The following is a 24,757-nucleotide window of genomic DNA, read 5'->3' as shown; positions in this document are numbered from 1 at the left end:
GTGCCCATCCAAGGTGAAAAGTCTAACAGGAACCTCCTTCCCTCCCCCATATAAAACTGAGATCGGAAAAGGCCATCCCTTCCAAGTGAGGGCGGATAAGAAATTAACTCCCTGTCCAGAGGATACAAGAGGAGAACAACTATCTCAATTTTGAGACACACTCAGTCTCTCATTTGGTTGGGCCTGAGTCTATGTAGGCTAAGAAGAGCACATTAGATCAGAAAAAGTTAAAAAATTTCTAGAAGTGTAAGAGAACTGAAGTTAAAAATTGAAGGTATGGCTTAAACAGCTAGTGAAATAATTATTAAAATGAAAAATATACTAGCAATAAATAAATAAACAATTTATTATAACTATCAATTTAAAAGACATGGACAATATAGCCTAAAGACCTAATAGAGATTTAATTAGAGTTTCAGAACAAGATGAAATACAATGAGAAAGACAATATTTCCAACATTTCCAGAGATAATGTCTGATAATTTTCCAATATTGCTGAAAGATCAATAATTGAGTCCAAGAATCCCAACTAAACCCAAGGATAAATAAAAAGAAATCCTCCAACATATCATAATGAGACTGCTGTATACAAAGAAAAGACCTTTTTAACAGCAAAAGCAGCTAAATTAAAAAGGAATGACAAATTGCAATTTGACTGCCAACTTCCCACTGCAACCATGGAAACCAGTGAGAGAAAAGAATGACACCTTCAATGAATGGGGACAAAAATAGCTGTCAACTTAGAATTCTATAGCCTGTGTAATTACCTTTCAAGAATGAGGAGAAAAAGATCTTCAAAAAACAAAAACAGATGGTGGGCCCAAGATATAAGAAGGAACAATGAGCAAACCATGTGGGCTGTAGATAAAACGAAATTGTTGACTGTGTACAACAATTATAATGCCTAGCTTGCAGGGGGGTGGAAACGAGGACAGAACTAAACAGCTAGAGGATATTATAAATAGTGAGGGATGTCATCAAAGTCAGGGTTCTTTGTTTTTGTTTCAGAACAGGATAAAAATATTGACTAATTTTAAGTTGTATCAACAGATTAAGTATGCATGTTAAATTAAGATAGCCAGAGAATCCACTAAAAGAATAGACAGAGCATAACTTCTAAACTACTAAGAGAAGGCAAAAAGGATGAGAAATACAAAAAGGAAAACTTAATCATTCTAAAACATGGCAAAACGAGGCCATCAACATAGAAGGGTCAAATTATGGCACATTCATGTAACAGAATGCAATACAACTTTAAAAGTTAATGAGCCCCAGCCGGGCGTGGCTCAGTTGGTTGGAGAGTCGTCCAGTATACCAAAAGGTTGTGGGTTCAATTCCCAGTCAGACACATAACTAAGTTGTGGGTTCAATCCCTGGGTGGGGTGCATAGGGAAGCCAACTGATTGATGTTTCTCTCTCTCTCTCTCTCTCTCTCTCTCCTTTCCTCTCTCTAAAATATATTCTTCGGTGAGGATTAAAAAAATTTTTAAAGAATATTTAAAAATAAATGAGCAACTCGTACTAGGCAACATGGAAAACACTCCATGATGAATGAAAGTAGCAAGTCATAGATGAAAATATGTGATTCTATATTCTGTGAAGTTCAAAATGAGTCAAGGCTAACAATGGCCAGAAAACACTGAACATTACATCTTAGTTCTGGGGGCGTGGCACAAGTCTGCAGAAGGCAACTCCTACTCCTTAGTTATGCAGGTCAGCAACTCAACGGCTGTGGCTCAACCTTTTCAAGTACCTTGAGAGATAGGAAACACAAGTGCCAACTCCCATCTGAGCTCCCTTTCTGCTGGCGAGTAGCTAAGCCAGCCTGGTATTAACCAGTGAACTAGTTAACTGAGCTTTGGTCTTTCACTAAATCAACCTACCCGCAGAAAGGAAGTTAAAAAATCCTACATTAGCTTCCCAGGGCAGTGAGCATAAGCTCGGGATCTGAAGTGTGAACAGAAGAGGAAAACCACTCAAGATTCTTGTCACAGTTAAGGAACCACAGACATGATTTCTGAAGCATGAGCTAGTAGAATATTAAATATAGCTATTATAGATCTCCTCAAATATCTCCAATTCTAAGAAAATTTCTGGGCCTGTGAAACCAGAAGAAGGTCAGAGCCTCAAAGCGCACAGACTCTTCCTAAGCAAACCTATAAAGCTGAAGGGAGATGAGCAAAGTCCCACTATTTTCTCCTCTTGACTGCCATGCGCAGGGTCAGGCAACCCAGCCGGCTTTCTGTCTCTAAAGAATCTTAGTCAAGACGCTCCTTCAAGTCTGCTCGTGGTTTAGTGTTTCAGATGGAGTTTTTCTTTTCAAAAGTGATCTTTGATGCCTGTCAATCCTTGATTAATACAGGTTTCTTAAAACCTTAATTTAAAGATTTCTGTCCTGCCTCAAGTCCTTGCTGGAAACAAGACAGGTTATAAATCAACAGTAAAGACATCTCTCACCTCTGAATTATTGTCCCTCTGGAAAGTGCCACCTCCTATAATTAGATTTTGGATAGATGACGGCAAGGGAAGGCAAGATGAGAAGCAAGGTCAGAACTTTGCGTGCTTTTCAAAACAGACCATTAAACTCAAACCTCTGGAAAACTGACCCACCCCCCGGCTTTGTAGACCTTCTTTGGATAAAGTCTACACAGGAACATAAATCCAATGAAATCTTTCCACTGCACCTGCAAAGCCAGCATCATTCGTAAGTGTGGTAGGGTCAGGCAACTAATCTTCCAACTAGTCTAAATGAACTAATCATGTTAAAAGTTAAAGTTAAAATAAGCAGGTCTTTGGAGTTCTCAATGGAGCCTTTAAACTTTCTTTAGTTATAAGTATGGTCCTAACCCTAACCCCAGTACATATAACAGAGGCTAAATTCTACTCATGCTCATTGCTGATGCATAAAAACTCAGCAGAGCTAAGATATGGCCATTCATTCTAAATGCAGCCCTGTCCCAATGGGACTAATCTACAAAGTCTGGACCTACCGAGAGAAGAAGGGAAGACTAAATCTACATTCACCCAAGAAATAAACTAATATTTACCCCCGGGACAGGGTTTACATGTGTTTTAGCTCATTTTATCGTCAGCTAACCTGTGAAGTCGTCATCACCCTCCTCATTATTACAAATGGGAGTTCAGGAAACAGGACATCAGCTGTGCAAAGCCACATAGCTAAAAATCAAATGCACGTCTAGACTGGAAAAGGGCCAATCCTTAGAATGTCACAGAAGTATGACACATCACAGGAGGTCTTCCACTTTCGACACAGTGATTCTAGGAAAATCTGATGAACGTGACGGTGGTAAGTGCTACATGTGGATCCCCCCCCCCCCCCCCCATTCCACTCTGTTCTCCTTGCAGGATGCCTTATTGCACACTAGAGGCTGGAAGTCAGACTACAGCTCAGGTGCCACACATGATGTAGTGCTGGCAGACACACCCACCCAAGACTCAGAAGGCAAGAGACAACATCATGGAGCTAGAAGATACGTGTAAGCTGCCCCCCACAGGCTCAGCCAAAAAGTCAGAGAGAGAGAGAGAGAGAGAGAGAGAGAGAGAGAGAGAGAGAGAGAGAGAGAGAGAGGCTATAATTGAAATCCCACTGTCCCATCCCTAGCTTCATAGTCTTGAGAGACAAGTCAGGGGGCAGCTGTTTGGAGCCATGTGTCATACAATGGAGGCAATAGAGATCCAGGACCCAGCAGTTGTGAGAATAAATCTTGTATCCTTGCTTTCTTGCCTGTGACAGGCCAGTTCCATGGTGTGATTCTGGGAGATTTTGCAAGAAGCTCACCCTCCAGCCTGCTCCTCCAGCCCTACCAATATTTTTGGAAGCCATCCGATGATGTACAATAAGACCCTTGCTGATTAAACTAGCTGGAGTGTACGCTGCATTTGCAACTGAACCTTGACTAAGACAATGGATAGATATCCTGCTTTCCCACAGAAGGGAGATTCTACTGGGGTGGTTACCATGAATCTCATGTGTGGGCACGGAAGAGGGAGAAGCAATCAGATGGGATTTGTTTCACCTCGCACTCCAGAAGGGTGTGGTTGACCCATTCATATATAATTCAGAAACTGTATCCTCAAATCACAGCTCAACTAGAAATGGAAATGAAAGGGATTCCCTCAAACCTGAGCTGGCTTAATATCAAGTGAAATAATAAATTAAAATTCATTTAGTTTTAAATGAAAATTAATGGTAACACACTCCTCTAAGGAAAAGTACTGCCACCTTCCTGGGAATAGCTTGTAGTCATAAATCTTAGCAAAAAGGAGGAAGAAGAGGAGGAGAAGAAGGAGGAGGGAGAGGGGGGAGGAGACATCATCAAGTGAATTTTTAAAAATACTGATAAGTGAATGACAAAACAGCTAAACATCTATTCAAGGTAGCTGATGAGGCCTATATGTTCATTTCCTCACACTCCCAAATTCTCACACCAAAACACCCACAAATAATTTAAAAATATATAGAATCTGGCCCAGCCAGCATGGCTCAGTGGTTGAGCATTGACCTATGAACCAGGAGGTCATGGTTTGATTCCCAGTCAGGGCACATGCCCGGGTTACAGGCTTGATCCCCAGTGTGGGGTGTGCAGGAGGCAGCCAATAAATGATTCTCTCTCATCACTGATGTTTCTCTCTCTCTATCTCTATCTCTTTCTCTCCCTTCCTCTCTGAAATTAATAAAAACACATATTAATATATATATATACACACACACATACACACACACACACACAGACACTGGAAAGAGCATCAGCAGCAGCCTAGAGCAGTGAGGGATTCCTGGGAGCTATGCAAGAACAAACTAATGATTAAATAAGCAATGGGATTTCCAGTCTTTAGGAAAATAGCCAATCTATCAGAAAAGTGCATTTCCAAGCAGACCCTAAGAAAACTCCACAGATTAGAGATAACAGAAGTGAGAGAAGGAATGGACCAACGGTCATCTGCTAAGGAACAAATTTAAAAGCTTAGAAGCTGTCCAGTTAATCATTCTCTCCCCATTCCTCCAGCAGTTACTTTTGGAAATAGCCCTGACTATTCAGACTGCCAGGCGTTTCAACGAGCTGTGTGCACACCTCAGAGGAAAGTCCATGCAGCTCCACTATCCCCATTGCCTCCCCGCAAAAGATAAACCACAAATTAATACTTCCCGTCCTCAGAAAAGAAACCACTAGATGCACCTGGTTCAGTGGTCAAGCGTCGACCTATGAACAAGAAGGTCACAGTTCAATTCCTGGTCAAGGCACATGCCCAGGTTACGGGCTCAATCCCCAGTGGCGGGTGTGCAGGAGGCAGCCGATCAAGGATTCTCTCCCATTATTGATGTTTCTATCTCCCTCTCCAGCTCCCTTCCTCTCTGAAATAAAAATACATTTTTAAAATATAAGGCGAAATCCTAACAACAAATATGGGCTTGATCCCCAGTGTGGGGCATGCAGGAGGGAGCCAATCAATGATTCCCTTTCATCATTGATATTTCTCTCTCTCCCCATTCCTCTCTGAAATCAATAAAAAATAAAAGAACACCCAGAAAGATTTTGTTTAAAGGATGTTTATTACAACATTGTTAAAGGAAAGAAAGAAACACAAAGGGAACAGTAGGAGCCTGGCTAGTTACGGAATACTATGTGGCTATCCTATATAAGAAAGAGTTAATATGCTAATTATATCGAACAGCTGAACAACCTTCTGGACAAAGCAGGGGCTGAGAGGGCTGCGAGGGCGGAACCTCTTGCACGAATTTCGTGCATCAGGCCTCTAGTTAAGTATATTATAAGAAATTAATCATTGATGAGGAAAGGCAATTTATCAGGTCTCAACAGGAAACTGGGCACGTTCAGATTGGGTAAGTTGAGTGGAGTTTAATAAAGGCGTTACTTATAAAGCAGGGTGCTAGCAAACCACAAGTGACAGTGCAGTACCTAAGCACCTGGGAATGTAGTTATCAGAGGGCTGCCAGACAGCCGGCCTTCCACGGAGGGACACAGCCAGCCTGCTGCACCCAGTAGGGGGGACTCAGGGAATGAATACCCAGCACCTGCTCTCCCTCACCCTACAGCCTCCTTTGGGGGGGACATCAGAGGGAAGTTCTTGCGACAGCACATGCATGTGTGCCTTTGGGGTGGAGAGCAAGGTGGAGAGCAGACTGAGGGACAAATGGAAGGCATCTATCACAGATGGCCACAGCAGTAAACAAAACGTCGTTTACAGGTGACTGCATTTTAAAAATTACAGATAAAGCCTGACTGGCTGGCTCAGTGGTCGGGCGTCGACTTACGAACCAGGAGGTCACGGTTTGATTCCTGGTCAGGACACATACCCAGGTTGCAGGCTCAATCCCTAGTGTGGGGCATGCAGGAGGCAGCTGATCAGTGATTCTCTCTCATCATTGATTTTTCCAACTCTCTCTCCTTCTCCCTTCTTCTCTGAAATCAAAAAATATATATATTTTAAAAATTACAGATAAATAACATATAACCACTTGAGAAATTCTAGAATGGTTTACTCCAAGAGGTAAACAGTGGTTCACTCAAGAGTTCCTTAGCTATGGTGCTGTTGTCAACCGGTGAAGCAATTCTTCATTGTTGGGGACTGTCCCAGGTACTTCAGGACATTTAGCATACCTGGACCCCAGGGCACTAAACTCCAGTAAATGGCATTACAATAACCATTAAATAAACAAATAAAAAAACCACCCACTCCCAGACAAAGAGTTGTACCACGCCCATGAGGAACCACTAGGAAGGCTAGAATTACATCTTTTTTTCTTACCTGCATTTTTCTAATTTTTTCTGCAAAGACTAGGTATTGTTTTTGTGAAATGGGAACTGTGCCCCCCCCCCTTTTTTTTAAAGGAACGCAACAGGATAGAGTACTTCAGATTCCAGCTGTCAGAAAGCCCTATTCTGTCTTCCTCAACTACGTTTGCTCATGACAATAATGAAAGGTGACCTTACATTACTACACAGATGCTATAATTCATTTTAAAGTCATCAGTAACAAGAAGGGTGCAACTAACTCAGCTTCTGACAAATCACTTTTAGTCTCAGATAAAAACTGGAGATTGTTATGAGATCACAGCATCCTCCAAATCACAGGTCAAGTACTGGATTGCTTTTAGTTTGTTATAAAATTTTGAAAAGGGAACAAATACAATTTGGTTTCAACACGATGTCATATTGGCACAGCCTAGAGTGTTTTAGTAGGTTAGCTGCTACCATTCACCCCTATGAGAAAGTCAGGGCAAGCATTTTTACAACAAATTTGGGGAAACATTGTGTTTTGTTCTCTATTATTTCATTTCCCCTGGGATGAGGTGGGGGAAGTCAGGTTCTTAGTAGTTCTTTGTCTCAGTATTTTGTTTTTTTTCAAGGCAGAAAAGTTAACATTCTTCTGGGTTTATCTTAATCTCTGGGCTGGGACAGCAATAGTTTGAAACCTGCCCCCCCATTGGACAAATGTAAAAAGAGGGACAAACAAGGAAGATTTCTACAGCACTGGCTATCCTAGTAAAACCTAGAAACATGCCAGTTTTACAATGGAAAACAGAGGAAATCAAAACAGTACTTCCTTATGACAGGAAACTATTATAGCGGGAGAGATCTCAGGCCCTGAAAAATGCTCATGGTATATGGTAAGTGAACACAGCAGGTCTTTAATCCATAAAAAAATATAAAACACACACATATGTATAGAAAAAAAGTTTCAGAAAAAACAACAAAACACTGAAAAAATGCAAAGATAAAAATTAAAATTTTAAGGGAAGGCAGGGGAGGATGGGGGCAGATGTTGAGGGGGTAAGAGATCAACCAAAAAACTTGTATGTATATAAGCATAACCAATGGACATAGACAATGGGGAGGGGGGGATGAAGGACGGCGTTGGGAGAGGGGGAGATGGCCTTGGGGGAGGGGGAGACAGGGCAGGCTAGGTGAAGACAATGAGGGGGAGGGGAAAGGGGGCATATGTAATACTTTCAACAATAAAGAATTAAAAATAAAATAGAGCTTCCATATAACCCAGACAAAAAGAAAAAAAATTTAAAGTTCTCCTTAAAGATACACGTAAGTTTTCCTGATTGAGAGAACACACCAGCTCCCCAGTATAATGGAAGAAAACAAACTCACATGAAGGCCCATGACTGTGATATTACAGAAGAAAGAAGATTCTACAGGATTCCAGAAGAAAAAAGGGATCACGAACTGGAATAAACAGGGCATTTGAGATCTTTCCCGGCAACTGTTGTCAGTTTTGGCTCAAACAAATGCTTATAAAATACATTTTTTAAAGAATTGAAATAAATACTTTTAAAAAATAAATAGAATAACTAGAAGACAACAGAGAAATACTTTAAAAATTCTGGAGGAAAAAAAAACAATTTATAATCTAACATTCTTTACCCAAACTATTCATTATGTTACAGTTGGATCAAGCCATTTTGAAAGACGCACATCTCAATTTACAGATGCATCCCTTCGTAGGAAACTACTAGAGCAGCCGTGGGCAAACTACGGCCCGCGGGCCGGATTCGGCCCGTTTGAAATGAATAAAACTATTGAAAAAAAAGACCGTACCCTTTTATGTAATGATGTTTACTTTGAATTTATATTAGTTCACACAAACACTCCATCCATGCTTTTGTTCCGGCCCACCGGTCCAGTTTAAGAACCCATTGTGGCCCTCGAGTCAAAAAGTTTGCCCACCCCTGTACTAGAGGCTGTGTGTCCCCCCAAAAGGAAGGCAAGACAGGGAGGACACTGCTCCTGGGAAGCAGGGGATCCAGCCCAGGGTGGTGCAGGAGACCCCAGCCATCAGCTGTGCCCAGGTGAGCTGGGGGCCGCTCAGAGGCTCCCTCCATTGTAAGGACGACCCTGACAGAACACCTCTCAGCTCTGTCTCAGAACATGTCTCAGTTTTTCTAAGAGGAGATTTAGACAACTAAGGCAAAACTAGTGACTAAATATCCAGAGAACGAAAAACAAATGGGAAGAAAGAATGACTAACTCCAGGGAAAACAAGAAATTGGGCAAGCAAGGAAAAGTGCCCATAGACTACTCAGAGGCTCAGTCTCCTCAGGTCAACACTTGTTATTGATCTAACCCAAAACGAAGGGGAAGAGCGGAGGGTCTATGTACAATGGGGTGGTAAAGAGGGGGCTGTATAAGGCCCGAGAAATCACTGGGTCTGGACCTGCCAAGGCATTAGCGGTGAGTTAATGAAATGTCTGACCAAATATAGAAGGCTGATTTTTAAGTTGGTACTTCTGTATGGCCCTTGAATGATGTTATAAATATCTAAATAGCCTTTGGCAGAAAAAAGGTTCCCCACCACTGATCTAGAGCTCTAAGGGAGTTGAATGTTCGTACCTCTGGTATGGAGACGGGTGGGGAAACATGTCTGCCTATAGGACTATTTGGCTCTGTAAACATGTGCATCTATAGTTCTGGCCAGAATTAAAACTCAACTGTAGCAGTCATAAGAGTAACTTTTCTTACGCTTTTTTGACTTTCTCAAAAAATGTATTGAAATCTAAAAGGATACATGCCAATATATCAACGGTGATTACTTGTAGGGATGGGATAGTGGGCCATTTACATGGTTTCCTTCACTTTTCTATTTTCTGAAAAAGTGTGGAACATAGAGCTTATTGATCATTAATCAGAAAACAAGAAGCATTTTACTTTATGCCGGGTCGAAATCCACCCCACAGTAAAAGCCCCATCTCTATCATTTTAGCTTCTGTTTGCTTTGAAAGAGCAGGGGAGCCTGCCAACTCCTTCATTCACACAGCAAATATTTGTTGAATTCCTATAAGCCAGGCCCTCCTACAAGGCGATTCCAATCCCTTAGCTTTTTATTGGGTCTTCTGAAGTCCTTCCACACCAGCTGGGGGGATGGGGGATCCAGTAACCCGGGGAGGGGTCTGAGACAATGGAGGAGCAAGTAAGCTATTTGATGTATACAGCTTTTGCTGAAGGTTTCTCAGAGTCATCAGTCACTTCTGCACCATCCTGACTCCCATTCTCCACCCCCACGTAGGCTAGAGTTTCATTCCACAAGTGTTCACAGGAAAGGACACCTGGCGGAAGGGGCACTGGTTAGGCAGCTGGATGGGATGCCCATTCCCAGTGAAGGGCAGGCCCCTGGCAAGTCAGGCCCGGGTTTGAATTCCAGCTCCTCCACCTGGGAGGGGCGGGGGGTGACTTACTTCCCCTCTCTATGCCTCAGTTTCTTCACCTGTAAAATGGGATAATAGCTGAAGCCACCTTCGCAGGGTAGGGTTGTTGTGCGGATTACGTAAGGGCAGAAGGCACCTAAAGAGCCTGAGGAGACCCTGGCACACGACGAAGACTCAATGGAAAGGCAGTGAAGGACTGGCTGGGACTTCGCAGGAAATCACTTACCCTCTCAGCCTCCCTGTCCTCCTAGGAAGGGGAGAATGCACATGCCCAGCCTCCTCCCCAGGAATGTTCTCAGCCCGAACCAAGATGTGCCACGGCACCAAGCGGGAGACCCTGGGTCCTCAGCGGCTGAGGCCCTCGGCTTGTATTCAGTGAACCTTTCCTGGCTCGCCGCAACTTTATTACCAGGGAGATAATTAGGGAAAGGGATGAATCCGTTCCTCTCCCCCCACCTTTGGAAAGCTTTGCTTTAGGGAGGAGGCCACCCACGTGGAGAGCAGGTAAGGGCGGCACCAGGTGTCTGGGACTCTCATTAACATAAACTCCCGGCTCACCAACCATCCAGCTCCCAGGACGAGCCTCCATCACCCACGGGGTCCCCCGCAGGCTGGGTTTCTCCCCCGACTGACATCCTGAGGGTCACGAGCCTCTTCCCCAAGATGACGGGACCTCGCTCAGAGAGGTGGTCTCTGAGTTTCACACTTTGGGAAGAAGGCGAGACGGAGCGAAAAGGCCCGTCCGCGGACCTGCGCTGGCTCCCGGCCGAGGCGCGCGCGCCGGTCCCTCTGCCCCCCGCCCCCCCCCCCCGCCCCCGTCCACCCCGGGGCCCCGGACTCACGATCTCCGCCACGATGAGCAGCCCGGGCGCGGTGCGGAGGAATTCCCGGTCGTAAGCGAAGCTGCTGCTGCTGGTGGAGAAGTTCTCGGCGAAGGAGCTGGCGGTGGTGGTGACGGTGTGCGGGCGGGTGCGCGGCTGCTCCTCCATCGTCGCGCCTCTGCCGGGCTGGCCCCTCCGCCGGGACCCCCAGCGCGTCGGGGGCTGGACCTGCGGCCGGGAGCCCAGGGGACCCGGGCGCGGGGGAGGGGCGCGCGGCGGGCGCGGGGAAGGGGGCGCGCAGGGGCGCCAACCGGGGCGGGTCCCGCGGCGGCGCGTGTCCAGCGGGTGCGCGGCGCCCCCGGCTCCTCGGCGTGCGGGTTCTCGGGCGGCGAGGGGGCGCGAGCGGAGAAGGACGGGCCGGAGCTGGGGGAGGCCGCCGGGCGGCCCAGGCTGGCGGCGGAGGCCGGGAGGAGGGGAGGGGGCGTGGAGAGGGGCGGGCGCCGGGCGCGCGGGGAGGGACCGCCCCGCCGGGGCGCCGCGGGCCGGGGCGTCTTCACCTGTTGCCCGGGACGGTGCGGCTCGGAGGGCGCGGAGTCGTGCCCAGGGTCGCGGGGCGGGCCGCGCGCAGGACGGGGTGCGGGGTCCCGGCCGCCCGCTGCCCCCCGGCCCGGCGCTGGCCTCCGACAGGCTCCGCCCCCCTCGGGCGGGCAGCCGCCGCTGACCTGTCTCCTTCCACCTGACGGCGGCCGGGGCTGCAGGAGCCCCGCGGGGACACCGAGGCCTCCAGACTGAGCCCGCGGAGCCTGGGGGACGGGGGGGGGGGGGGGGGGCGGGGGTGTGACTTGCACGCCGACCGAGCGGCGGGAACTCTGACCCGGCCGGACCTTAGACCCGGGATCGATGCGAGGCCACCAGGACGGCCCAGGCGACGGCGGGGGTTCTCCCCCGCCCGCCGCGGTCGCCGCCGCCACCACCGGCGGTATTTCCTGCCCCTCCTGCCGGGAACAATGTGAGGAACCGACCTAATCGCCGGGCTCGGAGGGCGAGACACCTCCGGGCGCACGCAGTGGCCCCGTCGCGGGGATCCGTGGAGCCGAGGGGACGGCTCCTGGCGCGGAGATGGGGGAGGAGGCGTACTTGGGTCCCCGTCACTCTCGGAAGGAAATGTTTGGGGGGGGGGGGGAGCTCAAACAGTGTGGGTGTGCAAAGGGAATGTTATGACACACGGACTGTGCTTTTCGTATTCAGTATCAGAATATGCGCCTCTGCACGCCAAGGTGCAAAGGGCCGCCAAGCCATTTCTTTCTTCTTCTTTTTTTTTTTTAAATATATTTTATTGATTTTTTACAGAGAGGAAGGGAGAAAGATAGTTAGAAACATCGATGAGAGAGAAACATCGATCAGCTGCCTCCTGCACATCTCCTCCTGGGGATATGCCCGCAACCCAGGTACATGCCCTTGACCGGAATCGAACCTGGGAACCTTCAGTCCGCAGGCCGATGCTCTATCCACTGAGCCAAACCGGCTACGGCTTCTTTTTTTTTTTTTTTTTTAATATATATTTTTATTGACTTAAGAGAGGAAGGAAGAGAGAAACATCAATGATGAGAGAGAATCATTGCATGCTCACATGGGGACTGAGTCGGAAACCAAGGCATGTGCCATGACCAGGAATCCAACAGTGACCTCTTGGTTCAAAGGTCAGTGCTCAACCCCTGAGCCATGCGGGCTGCGCTGCCAAACCATTTCATTCAACGAATCAGTTTCCTCCTCAAGGAGCTGCTGTGGGGTAGATGCATTAGGGAGTCAGGGTTTCAGAAAGCACTTAGTGGCTGTGTCCGGGACCATGGAGCTGAGGCGAGGGAGATGCCAGAGTCCTATTTAGTGAGCGCCTGGTTATAGGGTCAATTCGACCTGAGCTCCAGCGCTGAGGCTCTGGCCTTCCTCAGCTGTGCGACCATGAGGAAGTGGCTGCACCTCTCTGGGCCTCAATGGTACCATCTGTAAAATGCGGCTTTGACAGATGGACTTCTCATCAAAAAGAGCGTGTTCTGGGTGGCCCCTCCTTCTGTTTCGTGAAAGGATGACAAGGAACAAATGTTATTTGGAAACCACCGAAAGGAAAGGACACAATCCTTGGTCACGAATAGAGAATAGCTTTGGGTTCACAGGAAGGCATTTGCTCTGATCTGTCCAACACAGGCTAAAAAAAAGAGGTCAGAAGTAACATTTTATCCACAATGTCCTAGCGGCTGAACTAAGAAGAGCAAAAACTACCATCTGAGAAAACAAGGAATTTGTTTCTTTTCAGTCTAGGGCCAACCTGGAGGACCTCAGGAATAAAAGTTAAGGCTTCAAACACAGTGCAAAGATAAAGGTTTGGGGAAATTCTGTCCATGAGCATTTGTTAAGCACCTTGCACTGGTGGGCAAATGCAACAAAAATTAAAACGTGGCACTCTCCCCAGGCGGAGTGGTTCTCCAAGTGTGGTCCCTGGACCAGCGGCAGCAGCATCACCTAGGAAACTGTCAGAAATGCAAGTTCTCAAGCCTCACTTCAGACCCATTGAGTCAGAAGCTGGGGGTGGGGGGGTGGGGGGGGGTGGTGGTCCAGGAAGCTGTATTTGAACCAGTCCTCCCAAGTGACTGTGATACACACTGAAGTGTGAGAGTTATTGATTTCGAGAAAGCGATAATGTCACTGGGGAAATATGAGATACACGTGTGAAATGCCTGAAGGAGTCTATGGCATCACTCGTGACATTTTGTGAATGCAGGAAGACAGGAAGGAAGTCTAGACAACTCTATTTCTGTAATACAAAGGACAATTCCTCCTCAAAAAACCCTTGCAGCCAGATGGATTTCAAAATTCAGATTTTTTTTTTTTTAGAAAGGTAAACTGTACATACACCATGTGCCCCACAACACCCTCGGTAAGGGCTGGAGTGGCCTTTTCATCAAATACACTGACTTTGTGCAATGAAAATATATGAATGACGTTAAGTGTGTGTTTATCTGTTGCAATTTCATAAACATGCCTCAAACATTAGTGGTGTAAAATGACAGTGGTGTTTATCTGTTCATGAGTCTGTGGCTCAGGAATTTGGGCAGAGTTTGGCTGGCGGCTCTTCTGCTCCATGTGGTGTTGGTTGGAGTCATTCACACAGCTGCTTCCCAGTGGGCAGGCCCAGAAAACTCCAAAAGGCTTCACTCATTCCGTTCACTCGCATGCCGGCACCTCAGCGCTCCTCCACCTGGACCTCTCTCCACGAAGCTTAGGCTTCCTCCCAGCATGGTGGGCTCAGGGTTTCCTCCTGGATAAATTGTCTGCAAACTTAAGAGGAAATTCAAAAATTTTCAACTTTTTATTTTTTAAAATACATTTTTATTGATTTCAGAGAGGAAGGGAGAGGGAGAGTTAGAAACATCAGTGATGAGAGAGAATCATTGATCGGTTGTCTCCTGTAGGCCCCCTACTGGGGATGGAGCCTGCAACCCGGGCATGTGCCCTGACGGGAACTGAACGTGACCTCCTGGTTCATAGGTAGATGCTCAACCACTGAGCTACACCAGCCGGGTGGTTTTCAACTTTTTAGATTTCAGAATTACAAAGAAGCAGTGGAACACTGGTTGTTGACCAGTTGGCTGCACCTTTCTAACAGCTACCTAAACTCAGGTGCTCATATTCTGTCCAGAACTCTCCTGATTGGCATCCGTTCCTCCAATGACATATTCATCCAATCCACCTTCCCCACCCCACCCCCCACCCCCATCTTCTTGCGAGAATTATTGTCCTAAAACCCCAGGCTCAAATCTGGGCTAACATCCCACACTAGCAGTGTGAAAGCCTCTATAAAATGGTTGAATCTCTTCCCAGCCCTTTACTCAACCAGCCTAGAATGCTTGCCAGGCCTGCCCAGCCCCCAGTACATTGTCACATGTTTCTGCCGGTAGGACCATTTTGTGCCCACAATCACCTCTTCTCAATCTAGAACGCCTCCTACCTTCAGCCACAGCTCAAATTCTGCGTCCTTCAAGTCCCATTTCAAAAGCCACTTTCTCTTTGATTTCCTCTGGATTTCCACAACACTTGTTCTTTTCTTTAGAATCCATTAATTTTCATGCACTTCTCTTTACTATTTCTTGGGGAACTATGAATCACCTTTCTTTGTTTCCTACCACCGCCACGGGGGAGTGCTGAGACCCGAATGTTATTGTTAAGTGCAGAAAAATATCAAAGGAAATAAGGGTAGACCCTGCCCTCCCATAAAAGACTTTATGCAGAACAGAGCTTTGAGCTGAGACTTGTGGGAAGTATATGGCTTGTAAAAATGGATGAGAAGGTGGGCAGGCGGGGACATCACCACTTGGAACCCAGGCCATTCAGTGGGGACCCGGGCTCATAAATAATTCACTGAAAAAAGTGGACACCCTGTGACTTCCACCTGCTATCTGAGGAAGAGAAGATTAAGGGGCATTCTCATTTATGAAGTACTTTTCATAGACTAGCCGATCATGTTTCTCTTCATTATTATTCTAGTTTAAAATTATCTCTGGTTGTTTCAGGCAAGAATCATCAATGGATATTAGAATTAGTGAGTGACAGTATAATGGGGGGGGGGGGGGGGAGGAAGGGATCTTTATCTCATCTCCAAGTATTTCCCTAGAAGATACTATTCTCCCTTCCTCATTCATAAGTAATTTTGCAATGGAGAAACTTGTGAGCCACCAGCAGATTTCAAAATTAATATCACCAGACAGCATGTACCTCCTGCTATGATGCACTGAGGAAGATACAACATCACTTCTGTGGTATTCTTACCAAAATAAATATCCTGAATTTAATCATGATGAGAGAACAGATAGGCTAAAATGAAGGGGCATTTTATTAAGAGCTGTTAAAAATAAACAACAGACCCAAAATGGAATCACTCTTGCTAAGCCCCATCAAGACTTAATTCCTAACTTAATTGCAGTTAGAGCCTCTCCCAGGAGTGGAATTTTAAACCAATTAGTCTGGAATTTCCTGGTCAGTCCTAGTGAGATAATTTGCCTGATAACTCCCCCCCCCCCAACCCCACCACCACTTCTTCTCCTAAGGGAGGGTGGCTTTGCCTGAAATAATCCACTCTTTTAACTTGCTTATCCCACTCTTTCTGCCTATAAGACCCTTCCATTTTGTACAACTCCTCCAAGCACCCTTCTAATTGCTAGATGAGACACTGCCCAATTCATTAATCACTTAAAAAGGCCAGCTGGAACTTTACATGTACTCAGTTGAATTTTTATTTTTCAATATTATTTTGGCCCAGCAGGTGTGGCCCAGTGGTTGAGTGAACCAGGAGGTCACGGTTCGATTCCCCGTCAGGGCACATGCCCAGGGTTGTGGGCTTGATCCCCAGTAGGGGTGATGCAGGAGACAGCCGATCAATGATTCTCTCTTATCACTGATGTCTCTCTCTCTCCCTTCTATTCTTCTTTGAGATTAATAAAAATATATTTTAAAATATTATTGTGTTTTAGTTTCAGGTGTACAGCATAGTGGTTAGACTATCACATACTTTATAAAGTGTGTCCCCCCGATATTTCCAGTACCCACCTGGCACCAGGCATAGTTATTACAATATTATTGACTATATTCCCTATGCTATACATCCTCATGACTATTTTGTAACTACCAATTTGTATTTCTGAATCCCTTCACCTTTTTCACCCAGTCCCCCAAACCCCCTACCCTCTGGCAACTATCAGTCCACTCTCTGTGTCTATGAGTCTGTTTCAATTTTGTTTGTTTATTTTGTTCTTTACATTCCACATATAAGTGAAATCATATGGTATTTGTCTTCCTCGAATTGACTTATTTCACTTAGCCTAATACCTTCTAGGTCCATCCATACTGTCACAGATGGTAAGATTTCATTCTTTTTTATGGCCAAGTAATATTCCATTGTGAATATCACCACAACTTTTTTATCCACTCATCTAGTAATGGGCACTTGGATTGCTTCCATATCTTGGCTATTGTAAATAATATTTCAATGAACATAGGGGTGCATATATTCTTTTGAATTAGTGTTTTGGGTCTCTTCAGATATATACCCTGAAATGGAATCAATGAATCATCTCATTGTTACAATGTGAGAATTTGGGCCTAGCATTGCCAGGGATACGGATTTTTAAATATTGGTAACTAAGGTCCATTCTTCTAAAACACTGAATGTGCCACCTTTGTGGGTTGAACAAAATGTATCTGAGAACTGTCAATTGGCACCCTTAGATTCAAGCAAAGGGATAGGCCGTCTTCTCCCTCCCAGCCCCCTCAGACCCCGACTTCCCCTTGGAGGCCCTCTAGCTGCCTGGGAGGACAGAGTTTAGGTAGAGAGGATGACTCCAAGAGCAGAGTAGCTGGAGGAAATACTGAGGAGGGGGTGAGTAAAATGTGAAATAAATGAAATGGTACTGAGGGCAGAAAAGGATTTTCTGAAGCCAAGGAAGGGTAAGACTGGGAAAATATAGAATCAGCGTATTTAGAAACTAGAGGCCCAGTGCACAAAATTTGTGCACCAGTAGGGTCCCTAGTGGCTGCCAGATGCCAGCTGCTGGCTGGGGCCTTCCTTCATTCCATGCTGCCCCCTGGTGGTCAGCGCACATCATAGAGAGCTATCAAACTCCAGGTCGGTCAAATTCCCAAGGGGACACTTTGCATATTAGGCTTTTATATGTATAGATAGGGGTTCTTGGAAGATATAATAATAATCACAACTAAATAGTAACGTATTTATTATTAGCCTATTTTGTGTGAAGCACTGCCTTAACTCTAAATAGTTCCATTAAGTCGCTGATATTTTTAAAAAAACCTTAGGGATCTCAAAGATGGACTCCCCAAAGTTTTTAGCTGTGTTCATTGGCTCAAAAAACATTTAATACCTACAATGTACCATGCACTACTGCAGCCCACAGCTCAGTAAGATACTGCCCCTTCCCTTAATGAATATGTCATTAAGAGGGTGGGAGTCAAGATAGTCTCTTCAATAAATGGTGTTGGGAAAATTGGACAGATACATGCAAGAAAATGAAACTAGACCACCAACTTACACCATACACAAAAATAAACTCAAAATGGATAAAGGACTTAAATATACAATGGGAAACTATACAAATACTAGAAGAATCCAAAGGCAACAATATCTCAAACATATGCCGAAGCAATTTCTTCACCGATACAGCTCCTAGGGCATTGGAAACTAAGGAGAAAATAAACAAATGGGATTACATCAAAATAAAAAGCTTCTGCACAGCAAAAGAAACCATCAACAAAACAACAAGAAAACAAGAAAACATATTTGCCAATGTCATATCTGATAAGGGCCTAATCTCCAAAATTTATAGGGAACTCATACAACTTAACAAAAGGAAGATAAACAATCCAACCAAAAAATGGGCAAAGGATCTAAATAGACACCTTTCAAAAGAGGACATTCAGAAAGCCAAGAGACATATGAAAACATGCTCAAAGTCACTAATCATCCGAGAGATGCAAATCAAAACAACAAGGAGGTACCATCTCACACCTGTCAGACTGGCTATCATCAACAAATCAACAAACGACAAGTGCTGGAGAGAATGTGGAGAAAAAGGAACACTTGTGCACTGCTGGTGGGAATGCAGACTGGTGCAGCCACTATGGAAGACAGTATGGAGTTTCCTCAAAAAACTGAAAATGGAACTCCCATTTGACCCTGTGATCCCACTTTTAGGAATATATCCCAAGAAACCAGAAACACCAATCAGAAAGGATATATGCACCCCTATGTTCATAGCAGCACAATTCACCATAGCTAAGATCTGGAAACAGCCTAAGTGCCCATCAGTAGGTGAATGGATTAGAAAACTGTGGTACATCTACACGATGGAATACTATGCTGCTCTAAAAAGGAAGGAACTCTTATCATTTGCAACGGCATGGATGGAACTGGAGAGCATTATGCTAAGTGAAATAAGCCAGTCAATGAAGGAAATATACCACATGATCTCACTCATTTATGGATAATAAAGACCATTATAAACTTATGAACAAAAATAGATACAGAGGCAGAGCTGCCTCGAACAGACTGTCAAACTACAGCAGGAAGGCCGGGGAGGGTGGGAGGGAAGGAGGGGGGTGGGTAAGAGATCAATCAAAGGACTTGTATGCATGCATATAAGCATAACCAATGGACATAAGACACTGGGGGGTAGGGGAGGCCAGGGGAATGTCAAGGGCGGGGGGAAAAAAATGGAGACATATGTAATACTCTTTGTAATACTTTAAGCAATAAAAAATATAAATAAAAAAATAAAAAAGAGGGTGGGAGAGTGACCAGTAAATTACTGATGGGTGGGATTCCTGCCAGGCCAGCCCACACAGGGGGAGGGTGGCAAGGAGGTCCAGGGCCAGTTTCCTCTAAAAGAAGACATTTAAAATGATTTCAAGGGCCAAAGTTAACAAAACAAAGAATACGGGGATAGAGGATAAAATTCCAGGAGGAAGGTCACCACCCCTCTGATCAGGAACCACCGGCCCAGTGTGTTTGCTGAGAGATGTGGCTAGAGGGAGTTTCAGCCTTCCTTGCCATCTCGCATAGAAAGCAGTGGGCCCTCGCTGCTCCTTCTCCATGTGGTTATTAAACGGTGCTTGGTTGCCGTAACCGGTTTGGCTCAGTGGATAGAGCGTCGGCCTGCGGACTGAAGGGTCCCAGGTTCGATTCCGGTCAGGGGCATGTACCTGGGTTGCGGGCATATCCCCAGTGGGGGATGTGCAGGAGGCAGCTGGTCGATGTGTCTCTCTCATCGATGTTTCTGACTCTCTATCCCTCTCCCTTCCTCTGTAAAAAATCAATAAAATATATTTTAAAAAAATAAATAAATAAATTGTGCTTGGCAAAGGGGAAGATGTGGAGAAACTCCATCAGTGAGCATTTATGAAGGTTGAGGTTATACCATACCTTTCCCCGTTTGAGACATGGGAGGGGTGCGGGAATGTGTGTGTGTGTGTGTGTGTCTTTTACGTATATGTAATTTTTGTTCAAGGGATGAGTAAAGTAGGGTCATATACTTGAGACTCTTGGTCTGCATACATTTTTTCCCCCTAGCAATTACTTTTTTTAAAAGCCTGTAGAAAATTAAATTAATAATATATATGATAGCCTACAAAACCAAAGGTCAATAAGAGGACTGGGAGGTGGGGAAGGAAGGTAGCCATGAACTTTCTCCTGCAGGGCAGCTTAGTGGACCCCCCCACGCAGGTTGCAGAGTGGAAAGTCACTGAGGTTTGTTGAAGGATGGGCAGCTTTTCCGGCAACACGTCTTGCAGGGACCCATGTATCACATTCAAACCAGGAAGCAGATGACAGAAATCACAAGCAGATGGAAACCCATGAATGGACTGTATCTGAGGGTGAGGCCAAAGTGACATGGACACTGGTTTCAGGGAGGATATCCGCTGAGTTTGGAGGAGGACCCCCCCCCCCCAACGCCACCCCCTCCGGGGCAGAGTGATGGGAAATGGGAAGGCAGCGCTGCCAAAAATACCTTGTGCTTATTATTGGTGCCTTGCTGGAGTTCCATGGGCCAAAACCTACAGGCTTTATTTGTAGGACAGAAAATTCCAGGCTCGCAAAACAATTTGAAACAGAGGTGAAGTTGAAGACCCTAAGGCCAACACCTTCTATTCATTAGTGTTAATTACACACCCACTCGTGAATTCCTCTGCCCCTGGTACTGGATGAGCAAAGACCTGTCCTTCCGAGGAAGTGCCAAGAATTTTCTGAAATGAAATCAGAAGCGCACAAGAAAAAATGGGCAGCAGAGATGAAACAGAGTAATTATATTCATCATGTGCCTCCCCAGAAGATTCTCGGAGAGGGACATAGTAGGCCAGCAATTTAAGGAGTGGATATTTGCTTACCAAGTACTTTGGCCTTAGAAAGGATTAATTGGAGAGTTTTGTTTATAGATGAGTCTGATTGAGGAGAGATGATGGAGCTGAAAAGTTTAAAGGTGACAGGGATCTTTATCCAAAGAGTCATGACCAAGAAGCACCAATAAAACACCAAATGTGTACAAAAGGATACATTTAAGGATGCATTCTTGAAGAGTTGCTGGCAAAAAGTCAAAAGGTAAAACTCAGTGTAGGGTTGCTTGAGAAATTCTATTGCCTATTTGTAATGCTCCAAGTCACCTCCTCATTTATTAGTTTTTTTAATTTCCGTGGTCAGCTCCACTTTGCTCAAAGGTAAGTACCTGTTCCTTTGGTCACAGCTTGTACTTGTGTTGGGTGTTGGGAGACAGGCTTTGAGCTTGGGTAGCACAGCCTCCTTTGCATAAGCTGAAGTCATATTAGCATCAGGTTTATGACTGGATGACAGATTGCACTCCAGTTCCTTCCCTTCCTTGCGGTGGGGAATCTGTAACCAGAAAAGCCAGTTGGATCTCCTGGCTCATTCATTGGTGGGGGCTGATAGAGAAGGAGCAGGTGGACTGTCTTCATGGGATCTACACCTTTCAGAGTCAGGAATCCTGGAGGCTTGCCTGGGAGAGCCTCATATGTATCATAAACTTGAGAGAATTGTGGCACTGCCAGCAACGATGGCATTCACCATGGACACCTCGCCTGGCAGATAAGCCCTTAGTAAGATCTGGGGAGAGAATGGGGTAAAAAAAAAAAAAAAAAAAGTGGTACTTTTCATAAAACTAGAGTTTTGTGGGACCTTGAAACAGGTCTGGGGACAATTGAGACAGAGCCTCCCACATTTTCATTATTTTTATGACTGTCTCCATCTCTAGGGATGGACCACACCCACCCCATCACACAAGGAGGACTTTCCATAGGTTTTTTTAAGACCCAAATTAGAGATCAAAATCCTCTCCAGCAGTCTTTTTAGTGATTTTAGCAAGTCTTACATGACAGAGACATGTCTTTGAAGGTCCCCTGTCCCCTCCTTCCTTGAGCAATGGAACTCTAAGCTTTTAGGTGGACACACAGCCAGCTGGTTAAGGACCTTTGCCAGCCTCCCTCACAGTTAAGTGTGGCCATGTGGCTAAACAAATGAAAATAATAATAATAGCTTTCACTCCTATGTGCCAGGTAACTATCCTGAGTGCTATGTTAACCCATTTAATTTTCACATTCACTTCAGGAAATAATAAGAAACGGAGGCACAAAGACATTGAGTGACTTGGCCAAGACCACACAGAAAGTCAATGGTGGAGCTGGGCTTTCAACCCCAAACGCAGGCCCCGGCGTTGCATTCCAGCTCACATTCAGCCCCGCGGGATGTGAGTAGAACTTCCAGATCATGCCCTCGAAGGGGAGAGGCTTGCTCTTCGTCGCCCCACTCTCCTTCCTAGAAATCACCATCCTCAACTACAGGATGGGAGCCGCGTGTGGAGGAGCCTGGGTGCCCAACACCGTAGGACTAGCCTTTCAGTCTGGACTCCTGATGCTCAGCTTGTCACACACGAGAGAAGGAACCCTTTATCTGACTTGCATCTCTGGCATTTGGGGAAGGAAGGGAAGTTACATCCTAACTAACTTACCTTAGGTAAAGAGAGAGGTCGTGGAGGAAGAGACACAATGTCTTTGAGCACCCACTGTCTACAGGCATACCTCAGAGAGATTGCGGGCTCGGTCCCAGGCCACTGCAATAACGTGAGTATCGCAGTGAAGTGACTTGAGATCTTCTTTTGCTGGTGGAGGGTCTTGCCTTCAATTTTTTTGCAAAAAAAAAAATCAACATCTGTGAAGTGCAGTAAAGCCAGGTGTGCCTGTATCCAGTGTCTTCAGGCATTATCTTCTTTGCCCCACACAGAAGTTCTGCAAATGGGCAGCCTTAGCTGGGATCTGCATTGAGGAATCTGAGGGTCAGGGGGGTTCAGTCACTTGCTTGAGATCACATAGTTTGGTTGAGAGTTTGGCTAAAATTTCAACAAACCTTTCCCAAAGGTCTCTTTCTCACCATTCTATAGTGACTCATTCATATGAGGCATGTCTACGTCTCTGTCATGGTTCACAGCCTTTTCATTAGTTACTCCTCAAAGCAATCTGATCACATTGGTACTCTGAGTTCCATTTTGTGGATAAGAAAACAAGACAAACAATTATATCCCCAAAGTCAACAGAAGGCCAAGGTTTTAAAAGCCACAGCTGCAGAAATTCAAGGCTGTTGACTGTTCTACACTTAGAACCAATCTGGGAACCCAGAAGTCCTCATTCTTGAAATCTGTGAAGTGTCTTCTCGTTTGTATGAATTCAACGGTGGAGGATGGGAGTGGAGGCAGGTCAGTTGCTGGTGACACAGAAGTGCTATGTTTAACCTGAGTTTTAGAGGTTTTTCCTAAAAGGTTTAACTATAGTCAAGGGTTATTGGTCACATCAGACCTTCCAGGCTACAGGGGACAGTCGCATAAAACTCCAACCTGAAAGCTGACCCTCTTCCGGAGACAAAGGCAATGGTTCCTGAGGCTCTCCCTCACTGTGCCCATGTATGGTCTCAAGATGGGAGACCTGAGACCCCCAAGTCCCAAGTCCTGTGGCACCCCCTCTCTTCCTTTCTGCAGGAGACCAGCTGTCTCTGTTCCTGGTCTACTGGGGGCAAGTGTTGGCCAAAAGTTCCCCACTACATAACCTCCTGGGATAACAAGGGCAGCCAGACTGAGATGGCATTTGCATCTATGACCCAAATTCCCAGGCAGGGGGCCCAATAGTGTAGCTTAAACTTACTGCCTGCCTCCTTGCCCCAGTGACAATGGCAGGTGCACTTGCATCCTTGTGGGGTTGGGGAGGGTCACTCCCCCAGAAGCAGTAAGGACCAGATGACAGTTCAGGGGTCCTCACTCCACTCTAGCTGCACGTTAAGATCACCCAGGGAACGTAAAAAACCATCAAAGTCCAAGCCCCACTCCCAGAGACTATGCTTTAGTTGGTCTGGAGGGGGTGGAGTCCTGCTATTGGTGTTTTGGGGAAGGTTCCCCAGGTGATTCTTTGTAGGCCACAGTAGGTTTCCTGCAATGTATCTTAGCAAAGAACACTTTCAAAATGAAGGAATCAGTGCTGAACATTCTATCTCTATTAGGATGGCGCGTTCCAAGAAAGCTGTTATCCTATCTGTGCATTTGGACTTAGGCTTACGGATGGTAAATAGCTCCAGGCAAGAATGCAGCCCTAACCGTTCCTCTTGTATCTTTACAAGAATCGTTTCTGGGACTGCCTGCCTGCCTAATTCTCTACCCCTGCCCAGTCCAGAGCCGCACCCCTAGGGGTCAGCCTGGAGCTCGCTCTCTCCAGGCTGCTGTCTGAAGGCAGGGGAAGGTGGAATAAAGATGAGGCCTCCTGGAGCTCCCCTCCGTGTCCACAGCACAGAACGCCATGTTTTCTTCATCCAATGTCTGAACCCAGGGCAAGTTTCCACTTTACTTACGATCTCCGCCTCTGGACTGCGCCCATCAAGCAGGCTCCTGTTTTCTCTCGGCCAGATAGCATCAGAGGGAAACAACTGAAAGCAACTGCGGAACAATTGTCCTTTTATACAAGGTGACCCTCAAAACGGGGGGGGGGGGGGGGGGGGCATTGCTTTATTATCCTCCAAATTAGCTTCATGGGAAAGGATCTGGGCCCCTCCCTCCCCCAATGCCCGTCATCACCCCGATCCTGGGCTTTTCCTGGTCACCTTTCAATCTCCCCAACTCCCTCCTTTTTCTTTTCT

The 24,757-nt window shown here is 45.9% G+C and overlaps 1 protein-coding gene across 1 annotated transcript in view; it reads right to left on the bottom strand.

The window, feature by feature from the left end:
- CMTM8 (CKLF like MARVEL transmembrane domain containing 8) overlaps nt 1–11,481 on the bottom strand; it is a 53,626-nt gene extending 42,145 nt beyond the window's left edge. Inside the window, exon 1 of the mRNA XM_036332850.1 lies at nt 11,038–11,481. Within this exon, the coding sequence (XP_036188743.1) occupies nt 11,038–11,184 (147 nt within the window). The 5' untranslated portion in view covers nt 11,185–11,481. The remainder of the gene's footprint in view (nt 1–11,037) is intronic.
- Between the last annotated feature and the right edge of the window lie 13,276 nt (nt 11,482–24,757).

The sequence above is a fragment of the Myotis myotis genome, unplaced genomic scaffold, assembly GCF_014108235.1.
Source record: "Myotis myotis isolate mMyoMyo1 unplaced genomic scaffold, mMyoMyo1.p scaffold_m19_p_13, whole genome shotgun sequence".
Taxonomy (NCBI): domain Eukaryota; kingdom Metazoa; phylum Chordata; class Mammalia; order Chiroptera; family Vespertilionidae; genus Myotis; species Myotis myotis.
This window is presented reverse-complemented; position numbering and strand designations above follow the sequence as displayed.